This window comes from Sardina pilchardus, chromosome 6 (assembly GCF_963854185.1).
Source record: "Sardina pilchardus chromosome 6, fSarPil1.1, whole genome shotgun sequence".
NCBI classification, from domain to species: domain Eukaryota; kingdom Metazoa; phylum Chordata; class Actinopteri; order Clupeiformes; family Clupeidae; genus Sardina; species Sardina pilchardus.
The window spans coordinates 32,273,700-32,288,515 of NC_084999.1; the positions used below are offsets into that span (position 1 = coordinate 32,273,700).

The following is a 14,816-nucleotide window of genomic DNA, read 5'->3' on the forward strand; positions in this document are numbered from 1 at the left end:
GACAGTTAATTATAGAACTATTGATTACTCCATTGAACTTCACTATGGGAATGTCAGTCACGTCCACTGTGAAAAGGTATCGGCTGTGCCTGAAGCAGGAGTATATTTGCATGTCCACTGTAGAGTGTACCATCCAAGGGTCACATAGGGGCGTGTTCTGAAAATATTTCATTATGTCTAGCTCTGTCAGGTGCAATTTGTTTTGATACACGTTCATAAAACAAATAGGTCGATAAGAGCGGCTAATATCACGTTGGTAGTGTTTATCAGCTTTCAAAACTTTGTTGATACTGGTACATTCCTCTTTGCGTAGCAGCTACAGACATGGCGTCAGTCAAAAGTGTGGGTAACGTTAGAAGTCGAGAAACTTCACGAATGTAAATACTGAGGAATCGACAGAAACGTTGTTCTTCTGGCACACATTTATCGATACCAACTGAACATAAAATGCCACGGAAAAAGCCTTTCAGTAATAAACAGAAGAAGAAGCAGCTCCAAGTACGGAGGGAGAGAAAAAGAGGTAAGTGGCCAACTTAGCCAGCTATCATATAACGTTAACATTAACGGCAAACCCCAAATTACGATTTGCTAACTACGTTAGCTAGCTGTGGTGGGCTGTTGGCTAGATGTGGTGGATTTTGTTATTCTTTATTACATAAATAGCTGTTTGCCATTTTACGCATTGCTAATAGCCTTAAAGATTACTTGTTTGTTTTATTTCTCGTGAAAAATAGTATACCTTGTTCCTGTGATGAGTAGAGGGCGAAAGCACATACTTTCAAATTACTTGGTGGCTAGCCAGAAACAGTTAACGTTAGCTAGCCTTTTTAACAACGTGATAAACAACGAAGCTGCTATCGCTAACGCTAGCTAATGTGAATCGTTGAATATTGCTACCATGATGGCGTTTCTTATCTCTGACAGCTTTATGAATCCCACAAACTGTATATACACGTCTGAGCATATTACATGTCAATGTTATTTTGTGATTGTAGTAGTTCATGGCTAGTTGACCGGGTAGGAGAGACGTGACGCGTAGTACACTACGGTAATGACAGTTGAATAATACCATAGCTGCTAGTTTGCCCTGAACTGTTCTTTCGGACAAGAACATCAGTCTTATTTGAATGGTTGTCATAAGATGTATGTACTAAGCACGACACTCTACATTCATGCATACAATGATGTTGACGTTACAGTGTTACTGCACTGTTGTTAGTATGCGGACCAGCACTGCGCAAGCTCTGCACTTAGTTATGTAACGATGAGGCAAAGTCAAGTTAATTGAATGAGAGACGTATCTTGTGTTAATGGTGCATAAGAATGAAAACACTTCATCTGCATCCCTTCAAATACATGAGAACCATGCAGAGGGCAATTACTAGGCTACTCAACTGATCACGAAGAGATGTTAGGATCCTGACATGTAAGAGTGAAGTGTCATATAAGGATAAGATACAAACACCAATTGTGTGACTGTGGAACTGACCAACAAGACAAGTCTCAAAGTATGCAAGTATGCACTGTTGACGCATGCAGATAATAAGGTTCACATAGCACTGAGAGTGACCCACAGCACCTGACTGAGCATATGTCTCACTCTCACAATGTTTCTTTTTCTTTTTGTAAATTGTTGTTGTCCTGCTTGGTTCAATAATGTCATACAAACCTGCCTCACAAATTCAGTGTTCATAGCATTTTCAATCCTTAGTGCTATGCACATGACCTTGCCAAATCTCTTTTATTAACTCTCCCTGTATTGTGATAATTGTCATGATGATTAACTATGTGCAAATCAACCCTCTAATGTGTTCAGGGGACACAGGCTCAGGGCCCAGCAGTCGGAATGCCAGTGCAGAGAGAGGAACGGAGCGCCAGTCGGATACGTCGGACAGTGAGACCACAGACGTGCGGAGAATCAACCAGCAGCCCTCCACAAGGGACACCCGTTATGACCACAACAGGTGAGGCCAAGGGGATTGTTTCCATCAATAAATAACTGTACAAGAATACGCTTTGGCCGTGTCAACAAAGGATCTACACTGAATCTATTGAAATGTTTGCTTGCCCCCCCCCCCCCTCTCTCTCTCTCTCTCTCTCTCTCTCTCTCTCTCTCTCTCTCTGTCCTCCACCCTTTGTTTTTATTAACCCTCTTTCAAAATAGTTTTGATTTGACAGATCTTTCAGGATGATTAAAAGTAAATACAGTGTAGACTGCCTGCTTCTACTGCCTACCATGACAGATATGTTGACCTCTGTTTTTTTTTCGTCTTCAGATTTCGATTGCACTTTGAGAAGGAGAGTCGCGATGAGGTGGATAAGCGGAAGAAGGTAGCCATGGAGAAAGTTCTGGAAGCTGCAGCTGAACAGGACTTGGAAGTTGATATAAATGACATCTACCCTGAGGAGAGAGGTTGAAACTCAAATATCTTTCCCTCCAATATATCAATGTTTTGCTTCAATCATGTTATTTGCTAATAAGCTGAGACGTGTAGCATGACAACAGATAGCAGATGCCAACCTTGATGTTGAGATGAAACAACTTGATATGCCTGGTTTCACTCTGAATCCCATTTTCTATCCTGTAATGTTCCCTTTTTAAATTGTCCCAGAACTATGTTATTTCCATTTCATTTCATATAGCTTTAGTGCAGCCAAATGTCCATTATCCAATTTGACACAGGTCCATTTCACTCTCTCTCATCCGTGTTATTGAAAGGGCTGGACTTTCCAAAGCGACCCTCCTGGCATTATGGGATGTCACGAGAGGAGCTGTTGCGGAAGGAGGAGAGGTCCTTCCGGGAGTACCTGGAGACTCTTCACTCCCGGAACCCACCTGGCTCACTCAGCCACTTCGAGCACAACCTGGAGGTAATTTTGCCCCAGCGGCAACAACCGTTATCAGTCTGATCAGCCAATGATGGTGTGAAACTTTCGGGGGGAAAAAACCTGCTTGTGTTGAATTTCCCATCGGGACGAAAACAAATGCTGTTAATGATGTCATGATTCATTCCCTAAATATTTTAAGCATCAAGTCTGTACTTCATCATCTAATGGAGGTCGTGTCCTCTGAGTCTCCCTTACGCTCCATTAATTTGATCTCTCCAGAGGCTAAACATTGCATCGATAATGAACTTAAAGCATTTAGAGGTCCCTGGGGTCAGGCTAGGGGCACACAAGGTTCAGGTAAGGGGTCACACACAGTCATGTAACTGTGTTGAAAAGCTTGGTGTCAGGCAAGTGGGTGGAAATGCTAAGGAATGCAAATCCATGAGTTTCGGTGTGTGCCCCAAAGCTCTGACATATAAAGATTTGCAATGGCATGCGAGCACTTGTGCAGCTGATAAACATCTTCATTATCGCACCCACCCACCTCACAGAGTCACCTTCCTCCTCTCTGTGTGCACTGTGTTGGTGTGCTCCTGTCCTGTGCAATGCCACAGGCTGTTTCTCCGCTCACCCCAAATGCTGTAAAGCAGTGGTTGTTATGGTTATGGTATTTGGCAGTTGTAACCCTCAGATGTGTTTTTAAGATGATATGTTGTTGTAGTCTTGGTCTCTGCGCCTGTTCCTATGTGTTAACTCTCATCTCCTTTTCTCTTGTCTCGTGACTCCTTGTCTTTCCTGCCCTACCCTTATGCCCCAATCAACCCTCCATGCTCATAGACATGGAGACAACTGTGGAGGGTCTTGGAGATGTCCGACGTCATCTTACTTATTGTGGACATCAGGCACCCTGTGAGTAAATAGTTTTATATGTGCAGCACTCAGCTGGGAAACAGACACAAAGTTGGACGAAGAATACTAGATCAACTCTGACATGTTTTAATTTCATGACACGTTATATGAATTGCAGCGATTGGATTTCTCCAAACGTATAGACTAGTATACAGAGACAGCCAATTATGGTGGTGATGTTATAGTTTCAAACATATTGTATGATTTAAACTATGATTCAAATTAATTAAGAACAATATGTCTTTTAACCCACCACTAGATGGTGACAGACTCAATGCAAATTTGCCCTTTGCTTTTATTCTCCTTCCTTGGCTCCTAGGTGTTACAGTTCCCCCCGACCTTCTACCACTACATCACTGCAGAGCTCCAGAAGCGGGTGGTGCTGGTCCTGAACAAAGCGGACCTCTGCCCGCCCGCGCTGGTGCTGGCCTGGAAACACTACCTGCACTCCCACTTCCCCCACCTGCACTGCGTCTGCTTCACCTCCCACCCAGGACAGCCCTACAGCACAGGTAGAGGAGCAGGACGCGCTTGGCACTGTGGGGCACAGATCCGTTAACAGGCCTCTGTAGAGGAGTTAAGTAGCCAGTGAAAACAACTGGACAGTAGGGATAGAGAGAGAGTTGGTCTTTTTTGCTGTGTATCCGGTTGTTAAGTCTGTCTTTCATTGGCCCAACAGCTTTTTCATCCAAAAACGTTTGCTAGCGTTAGCATTTAGTAGGCAACTTATCTAAACCTTGTCAACATCAACTCTGTTTTAGTGAAGGTAAAAAGAATAACTTAACTCTAACAGAGTCATTAGTGTAGCTGTGCCGCCAGATGATCAAGGGTAACGTTGAGGAAGCAACTGAGTAGTGGAATGACAATTGTCTTATGGGATTCTCTGAATAATGGGAAATTATTTTACTGTTGGACCCGAAAAATTATTATCGCCACATTATTGCATCACGACTTAACAATCGGACAGAAAAGGTGAAGGAAGAACACATTGTATTGTCAACACATTAATATCAGAGTTGGGGAGAAACAAGTAGAATTTGCCCTGGATGACTGATTCAGACTTTGTGTCGTGGAGATAAAAGTACAAGATCAAAGGAGAAAAACTAGACAGACTGCATGGCATGAGTTTGTGTTTGTGGTCAGTTCTGCAGAAGAAGAGGATGAAACGGAAAGGACACTGGAACCGGGCAGGAGGACCTATCCACATCATGAAGGCCTGTCAGGACATCACCGCAGGAAGAGGTGAGCAGTGCACTCCACTCCAGGCTGAGATTGGGGACTGAAGTCCAACACATAGAAGCAGTGAATGTGCCTTACTAGATGCAGGTTAACCTAAAGACCCTGTCAACACAAATCAGAGATTTGTTTGGAAGCTATTACTGAAAGTGTGAAATGACCATGAACTGTGTGGTCCTGATTTGTCTAGTTGGACCATTGAATAGGACCTCAACATTTTTTGTGCTCTCCTCTTCTTAAGAGTTGAGTGAGTGGGGTGGATAAACCCCAGAAAGTCCTGCCATATCAATTATCAGAGTGGTGCTAATTAGGACTGGCTGGCTTAGTGAATCGTTTTCCACCTCTGTGAGTGAATTTAGCTACAACAGAAAAGGTCCAGATTGAAAGCTTTTGCCTGTGTGCAGTGTTCATACCCTAGGTGCACCCTCTTCCCTAGATACGATAATTTCAAAGATTTGTTTGGAGACTTGAGTCTTTGAGGAGTCCTTGAATAAGTTGTTGAGTCTAACACATAGAAGCAGTCAATGTGCATTGCTCGCTGAAGTTAAGTTTGTTGGATTTGAAGTGTTTGAGAGATTGTCCTGGTAGATGTTCCACGACTGCTGATTGTTGAATGAGCTGTTGAATTTTGTCGCTTAAGATTCTCGTGATGTTTGGTAAGAAGACACCAATGTTGTGGTTGATGTTGCAGTGGATCTGAGCAGCTGGGAGCAGAAGATCCAGAGGGACGCTGCTGCGGTGGGCACCGAATGGGAACAGTCAGACGACGGGGCCGAGTCCGTTCTGGTGGAACACCATAGCGACGTCGCCATGGAGATGAACAATCCTACTCAGGAGCTGTATAAGGATGGAGTGCTCACTTTGGGCTGCGTAGGTAAGAGCCTCCTGTCCCCCCCCCCCCCCCCCCCCCCCCACCTGCACATGCAGCTGCAGTTTTACCTTAGCTCTGGGATGAGTCATCTCCGCTCACCGCGCTCTGGGATCCTGATTTGATCTGATTCAGGTTGTGAAAGTCTGCTCTCCTTTGAAGTATTTTGTGGAATGCCAGCAGATATACTGTCAAAAAAATCATGATGTTGTTTACTCCAGTTTACCACAGATTAGTAGGTGGAGGTGGAGTAGGTGGTGGTAGATGTGGGCAAGAAGGGACTGCTGGTTTTGCATATTTAAGGCCTGACGCTATATGGTTTTTGCCTAAAGGAAACTTTCACAATCATGTTTTTCTATGATGCTCATTGGCAGCATAGAAATACACACCTCTGGATTATTCTGCTGCCTGAATCCGCAGAGAGAGAACATGCCTCCTTAGATTCAGTTTAACAGTATACATTGTAATCATGCTTGTTTTACTCTTTTTCATCTCAGTCAGGCAGAGATATATAAATACACATTTGTACAGCTGACTTGAAAATGTCAAGCAACACGTCCTAAGGGTTTCGTGTTATAGACCCAACCTCGTTAAAGACTTCTGAAATAGGTTTACTTGCAAAATGATCCCATACTTCTGGCCTTGACCCCCCTAACCTCCCCTTGATTGTGGCCGCTCTCTTTCATGTCCCCCGTCGTCCCAGGATTCCCAAACGTGGGAAAGTCGTCGGTGCTGAACAGCCTGGTCGGCAGGAAGGTGGTGAGCGTGTCGCGGACGCCCGGCCACACCAAGTACTTCCAGACCTACTACCTCACCCCCACCGTCAAGCTGTGCGACTGCCCCGGCCTGGTCTTCCCCTCCCGCGTCAACAAGCAGCTGCAGGTGAGCTGCCGCCGCAGAGCCCCCAGCCGGCCTGCGTGTTGTGTCTGAGTGGGGCGGCAGGTGCTGGGGATGTGTGTGTGTGGGGGGGGGGGGGTGTGGGTAGGTGTGTGATGGTGGGGATGGTGAAAGAGTTCCCTATTCATCTGAAAAATTGCTGATTGGTTACCGCACAAGTTTCAACTTGCCTTTTCGCATGTCTGTGTCAATGCGAACAGTTTTTCTGTCTACCTCCCACTTTCTGTTCCTTTTTTTTCTTTTTTACGTCTGAATGTCCTTTTTGACATGTCTGATTTCTCTCTCTCAGATCCTCGCAGGTATCTATCCAGTGTCTCAGCTGCAGGAGCCCTACAGCTCTGTGGGCTACCTGTGCGAGCGAACGCCCTACCTCTCCGTCCTCAAGCTGAAGCACCCCGGCCTGGACGACATGCCCCCGGAGGCGCGGCCCACCCCTGGCCAGGAGAGCTGGACGGCCTGGAACGTTTGTGAAGGTACATGTGGGCCGCAGATGGGGGACCGTGGGTGTGTGTGTGTGTTGTCATCATACCAGCCGTGCATTAGTGTGGTTATGAAATGGTGTGGAGTATTTCTTTAAACATAAGCACAGGCTCTTCTGGGTCGTATGGGCCCGCATAGGTTCAGCTGCGTGAATGTAAATCCTTGTTCACTGTGAGTGATTGGGTGCTGACAGTGACTTTACCTTTTTTTAAGCACAGGGCATTAATCACCACACTTTCATTCTAACTCTGCCACGTACTTCCACTTCCTGCAACCACACACACACACACACACATACAGTACACACACACGAAACACACACTCACTCCACTAACGCATTTGCTCTCTCTCTCCCTCTCTCTTCCCGTTAGCATGGGCTGAAAGAAGAGGTTACAAGACAGCCAAGGCTGCCAGGAACGACGTGTACAGAGCAGCAAACAGTCTCCTGCGCCTGGCCATCGACGGGCGTCTGTGTTTGTGCCTGAGGCCGCCAGGCTACCACAGCCAGAAAGGTGAGCCTCCGCCGACCATTAGTGGGCCTCCGCTGGACAGCAGCTCCACGCGCGCTGCAGGGGGGATGAGAGCGGCCGCTGCTGACGTCACCTGCCTTATCTGTCTCTGTCCATCCAAACACTGAGAACCAGGTTGCATGTGGTGTTTAACAAGGCCCTTGTGAGAAAAACATTTTGTCTTGTGAATCTTTTTTTCCCCCCCGTTCCTCTGTTCTTCTCATGACTTTCTTTTATTCTGTTTGTGTTTCATGGAGACTTTGTGTTCTTTGTTGGGGGATTCTTTGGAGTAAACTCTGTTGTGCATCTTATTTTTTTTTTATTATTTGACTTAAGAGTTGATCCTTGTTCTAAGAAAATGAAAGGATTCTGTATTCTCCTTCTCCCTCCCTATGTCCCCCGCTCTTTGTTTCTCTCCCTCTCTCTCTCTTCCTCTCTTTCCCTCTCTTTCCCTCTCTCTCTCCTTTCCCTGTCTCAGACCAGTGGGAGTCCCACCCAGATGTGTCTGAGATCATCGCCCTGCAGGGTCGGCAGGAGGAGGGGGAGGGGGCAGGAGAGCGGGGGGAGGTGGAGGAGGACGAGGGCGAGTCCAGCTCGGAGCCCGAGGAGGAGAGGGACCGTGACGCGGACGACGACGAAGACGGCGACGGTGATGACGAGGACGAGGGCTTCGTGAGCTCCAAGCGGAGAGAGAAGCCGTCGCCCAGCCTCACGGTTAACATGTTCAGCGTCCTGGGAGAGAACGAGTGTGAGTGAGGGCCACTCTCCTCCGCCCTCCCGCACTCTGATCCCTCTCTCTCTTTTCCCCTTCATCGTGTTCATTCCGTTGTTGTTTTTCTTTTTCTGACATTCCCGCACTACCTCTCCTCACCTCTCCTGCCTACAGTCCCAGCTGACTCCCATTCCACACTGCTGGCTATTTCTCACTCACTCTTTCTTTGCTAGTCAGCCCTCAGCCTCCTCTGCATTCATCTCTGTCTCTCTTCTCTCATCCATTTTAAACACAGCCTCTCGCACACAACAGGTTCGTTGGAGGTAATACCAGGCCCTCATGCGGGCTCAGGCTCACACACGCACACACACACACACACTCACACACTTATATACATACACACACACACACACACAAACGCACTCATACACACACATACACACACTCTATCAGACATACCAACCTTCACATTAAACTTGACACCCGCACAAAATTGAATCCAGACAGGCTTGGAACACTTCCTTCTCCGACCATCTTTCTCACCAACAATCAAATCAATCTCACACACGCACACACACAGCACTGTGCACACACAGGTACATGTTGAAATCTTTCAGCCAGCACAATCGCCTTTTTTCCATTTTGAACTTGCTCTTATCCTCATACTCTCTGGAGGGCCTGATTACCTCACAATCACATGGTCCTCTCTGAGATACAGACTGACACATTGATGTCAGTTCATCCCCTCTCTCAGACTGAAGCACGCACACACACCACACCACTCACACACGTCCTTAACCTTCTGCAGTTCTTCATCTCATCTCTACTCTCATCCTCATATTACCCTTTTCATCTCTCTGCTTCAACACACACACACACACACACACACACACACACACACACACACACACACACACACACACACACACACACATACACATAGCCCTGCTATACCCCTCTTGCTTGGCTTTTTTGATCATGCATATCTATACATGTCATGATGCCCACTCTCACAGTCACAAAGAGTGCTGTTTTGTGTCTTTCTAATTCATTTATCTTGTCTTTTCTGTGCCTCCGAACGCCCAAGCAGATTTGCGTCCCCAACACTCCTTTTTTATTTCATTTGGATTTCGATCTCTGCATGTAATCCCCAGGTACCCTGCATGGGTAATGGGGGTTTATTAGTACAATCATTTTTTTTTTTTGGCAAAGAATTCGTTTTCCATAAGTGACCTCTCAGCTGTGATGCCAAAGGACTGGTTAAGTCAGTGGTCATGGGACAAAAGGGACGCAGGGCCTCTCCTGGTGTTCTAGAATAGGTTACAATTCTCTTATTGGGTCATACAGGAGCACCCGTTATGTCCACCTAGTCAATCCCCAGCAAGAGTTGCATAGGAAGCCACACCACAGCAGTGGGGCTCGTCTCAGCAGATGGCTCTTGAAGACGTAGGCACTTATTTGCTCCTCAAACAGCCACTTTTGGACTGGTCAAACAGCTTTTGTGCACTCCAAATTTAAACCATTCAAAGTCTGCTGTTATTACCGGATTGCTCACGTTGCCAAGGCAACAGAATAGCAATATGCCCCGGCGGCCATATCTTACAGGCCTCTGATGTTCTCGATGAAACAAAGAACTACTTTATGTCTGTTACACTCTGGCTATTCCTACGGTGTGTACCAAGGAGTTTGGGGAGGGGTGGCAACTTTTAGTCCCAGACAGAGGAGTTTGGGTAATGTAGTGTTATAACTACCACAGGGATTGTAGAGATGCTGTAGTTCACTGCTACAGTCTATATTTTTGCTACATACACAGCACTATATTATGCAAAGTGGTGAGTTTACTCATTGATTTGCGCAGTGCCTTGAACTGGCACATGGTCATACCTCATATATTTCACTCCAGTAAACACTACTCAACATAGCACAGTGCTGTGTAGCAATCTCACCAATTCATGTATGCCGAAACTAGTTGAGGTATAAAAGTATTTTTTTCAAATCAGTTTACCGCTTCCGAGTAGCCAGTACTGTAATTTCCATGTATATCATGGTGATGGCTGGTAGGGGATTATGCAATTCATAATTTAATCTTCCTTATCTTCATCAGACTACAGAGCTTCCCTCTTGGATTTAGACATGAAAATATTAAAATTGCCATTGTCCAATCAAGTCATTAGAAATGGATATCTGACAGGTGGGAACAAGATATTGCAATTGCAAGTGCTCATCCATGGTGCAGTGACCTCTGTAGAAATGCAAAGGTCTGTACTCCCCCACCTGAACTGGAGATAGATGATCTTTCCTACTTCATAAAGGTCTTGAGACTAAAATAGGAAATTATTTTGCTCTTGTTACAATGTTATGCCTGTAAGTGATTACAATAAGTTGAAGGGTTTTTAAGTCTTGTGTGAGGCTTGCATTTGAGCTGATTTTTTTTCTTTTTTTTCATTTCATTCCTTAGTTTAATGAAATCAAGTGAAATTTTGAAACTGGACTGTGGCTACCCTCTGCAATAAAATATACCCAACCGACAGCTGTTTTTGGTGCTAACTTTTGTTCTCATTTTGATTAGGTCAGTGATTGGAGATGATGATTAAATATTAGTAAATATTACTGTTGCTGAAGCTACTATTCTATTAGGATGTCAAGGGTTACTTTATCCAGTTGTTTACGGTTGTTGGTATGCATGCCTTATTGAAAAAATGTGGAGTCTATTGGATCATTATGTTTGAGCACTCATCTAAAACTTTGCACATGGATTTGTTTAAATTTTCATATGTGAACATGTATATCAAACTGAAGTGTTGACTGATTGCATTCATTTGGCTCGCCTAATTCTGACATCATGGACTGCTGGAAACTCCCATCGGCGATAATTAATTGCACAGGCCTTATCATCTTGCCAGTTTACGACTGATCTGGAAGAGATATCCAAACCGATTTTCAATCAATTTATTTTTGTCAGTCTCTGTATCCTTAGCTGCGTGTTTGTAATTATTCATCATGCCATGTGTCTTGAATTATATGGGCAGTGTCCTTTTCCAATATGAGCAGGGTGCTAAGTAGATTGCTGTCGCATCACTGACGCACACTTGGTACCAGCATCCAAACCACAATTCCCTACCTACCTCATAAATGTGAATAGCCACATTTGCAATGAATTAAGTTTTACGCTAAAACACAGGAAAGTTGAGCCACTCAATTAAAAATCGCCTAGTTAGATGAAGCAAAGTGTGGTCAGCTCAGATAACTTGTGGGTAACAGCCAGCTGTTTGGTCACTTACTGTTGTAACCCAAACATTCCAACTTCAGTACATAGCTTGCACGTTTAGCAAATAGACAATTGAAATTCCTTGCAGGAGTTTCAGTCGAGAAGAGAGCTTGAGAGTTGAATTCAGAGCATCTTTGCTCTGACTATATTATCAAATGAATGGATAATTAATGAACTTTTAAAGGGATTGCATCTGGCTAGCCTGCATTAGATCACTGCCAATCTCGAATTAATGGCATGTTCCGTTAAGTACTGCGTGTTCTGGATGTAGTTATCCTACTGTAATTATCCTGTTATTGTCATAATGAAGTGTGCGCAATGAAAACAAAGACTTTAGTATGAGTAATATGTGATATATGATATTACATGCATGTACTGTCTTATCACCCTGACGAAGATGTGTCATAGTCTATTATGAGTTCAGCCTGCAGTCGTGTAAACTCTCACAAGAATGAGCCCACAGACACATACATGCCCTTTTAAGCTCTTACTAAGATCATGTTGTTCTTATATTCATGAACTACTGTATGTACATGTATCTCAAATCCAGTTGGATACACTTCTAAGAAACAGGTGACAGGCAGTGTATACATGTGTGCAGACAGGCACGCACACACACGTACACATACACATACATACACACACATACATACACACCCACATGGTGGATAATTTACGAGCATGCAGTTGTCTCCTTGTCTGCTTCCGAGTTGGGCATGACTCGGAGGGGGAGCAGTCAGGCTGTCTTAGGGTATCCTGACATCCCCTGCCTCAGGTTTGTTTTCAGTATGGCTACTAAAAAGGGACAAACAGAACTGTGAAGTGGCTATCTTTGTATCACATGGTTTTATCAGCAGAGTGTCGGATAAGCTTTTTCCATCAATATAGTGGTGGTGCGTCCTTGAAATGTTTTTGTATTTTTTTTTCTCCTTCTCACTACACACATATTCCTCGTTTTCATCCTCCTACAGCTCTACCTATTGCTCCTTGACTAAGTAAGAATGTGAATGGGTCTCCGAGGCATTGGTGTGTGTGTGTGTGTGTGTTTGTCTGTGTGACCCTGTTTGTGAGTTGGAGGCTATGTGTCAATAGATATTTTTAGCCCAAGCTCTCACTGCATTGCAATGGCACTCATTTGGCACCCATTCCCAAAATCTCCCCCTACCCCCAAGCCCCAACCCCCACCCCCAATTCACACTCTCTCTCTCTCTCTCTCTCTCTCTGTCTCTCTTTCTCTGTCTCACTTAGCCTGAAAGCTAGTAACAGTCTGCCTGGAACTTTAAAAAGAGAGTGAGAGTTGAGCTCAGGCAGAGGCCATGAAGAATTAAAATCCAGCCCAGTAACCATGGTGATAGAACACAGGAGAGCAGAGAGGAGACCAATCAGTGAGGGGCTGAATTGATTTGGTGCCTCCCTGTTATTTTATGTAACTAATCAGTGTGACTTTGTGGAACCAGTGGGCCTTGGCATTGTCAATAAAGCTTTAGGACATTCAATTTGGCAGCATTAAATAAGCTCCTGTCAGAATCGGAGTGAGGAAATGTGGAGAGAGGAGAGGGAGCGAAGACAGGAAATTGAGTAAATGAAACAACAGGTCATTAGAAAAGACGCATTCTCAGACAAGTGAAGGAATGAACGGGAAGATATCTGCACAGCCGATGACCCTAATTGTTACGGAGAGTGTGAACATCGGAACACAAATCTGTGTCCCCTACATGGATGTACGAGAAGAGGAGGAAGAAGAAGGAGAGGAAATGAGCCCCGACACTGGAAGTTTAGAGTGACAGTTTGAACAGAAGCGACAGTTGTGGGAGAGCCGCCCAGATGCCAGAGAGAGAGAGAGAGAGAGAGGGGTGATCAGGCTCTCTGGCTCACCCCCATGAGGGGGTGCGGGGAGGGTAATCAGACACCCAAAAGGAGTCTGTTCCGCCAGCAGGCAGAGGAAGACAGAGCACCAGGCTAGTGCAGCCCAGGCGATATGATTCACCAGCAGAGAGCCCCAGTGTGTGAGAGGTCAGCCTAAACAAAATGCCAGAGCCTGTCTCTCCTCAGAGGCCTACTGTCTGCTTTGGAAACGTCCCAGTTTATTACCAGCATTCTACAAATACTTCCTACATGCACCCTTCTATGGATTTACAAAGGATGTTGAAATATACCAGCAGGGCTCAGAACAGGATTCATATTGACACAAAGTTTATACATCATTTGTAATCTGAATCTGTGAGAGACTAATATGACAGTGTTGAGATGTGTCATATTAAAAAAGTCATATATGACTACAATGCACAGTACTGATATTTCATCTGAATGTCCTGTATTGGGAAAGACTTTGGACACTGATAACAGAGTGTTCATTGCTGGCTTGTCAGCTGGGGGGCAGGGAGTGTGAGACTGATCTGGGTTTAGACAAGAGAGACACAACACAATAGCAAGACCTGAATGTGAATAGAGCTGACCAGTGCGTATTTCACAGCGAACCCCCAAATCAGAGCTTAGAGGGACTTCCACTCCTCTTCTGACCTCTACTGGGTGACCACCCCTAGGGGGCTGATGATGACCTCTTGACTCTTGACACCTCCATGACTCCCTACGGGCCTCCAGGGACCATGTCCCCAGTCCGAGACGTGAGGTCCTGTAACTGATACACCACAAACTTACACAAACCTCTCTGGGCTGGAGCAAAACCACCACAGCAACAGCCTACCATGCAGTGATTGTATAATAATACATGACGTACATAAAGTGATTCCAGTGTTGTAAATGGCCCTGATGTTTTAACTATGATATACTGAATACCCATGAAAAAAATCCATTTATATATGGAACCACTGCAACATATATCCCTTAATGTTCATTCTGTACATAAAGTCAGAGCATACATCATAAACTGATATTGCACAATACATTTTCATCAATGGATTAACTTGTTCTTGGATGTAAGGAAGAGTCACGATGATGCAAATGACTCAGTCTTTCCACTCAGAAGAGGCTTCTTTGATTTATCAAAGACCTGCCGATGCTGGCAGCCATTTTGAAAGGTGACACCCAGGAGAGCAGCAGAGGCTGAGCCGGCTGAATGACTGAACTGTTAGCACTCCACCACCCAAG

The 14,816-nt window shown here is 45.0% G+C and overlaps 1 protein-coding gene across 1 annotated transcript; it reads left to right on the forward strand.

Moving 5' to 3' along the window:
* Positions 1-185: 185 nt before the first annotated feature.
* Positions 186-10,970, forward strand: gnl1 (guanine nucleotide binding protein-like 1). Its single transcript, XM_062539489.1, has 12 exons — positions 186-520; positions 1,817-1,964; positions 2,277-2,413; positions 2,720-2,871; positions 3,667-3,738; positions 4,058-4,250; positions 4,882-4,980; positions 5,666-5,848; positions 6,546-6,724; positions 7,029-7,212; positions 7,591-7,731; positions 8,207-10,970. The coding sequence occupies exons 1-12, from the start codon at positions 448-450 to the stop codon at positions 8,482-8,484; spliced, it is 1,839 nt and encodes a 612-aa protein (XP_062395473.1). The 5' UTR covers positions 186-447; the 3' UTR covers positions 8,485-10,970.
* The last annotated feature ends 3,846 nt before the right edge of the window (positions 10,971-14,816 follow it).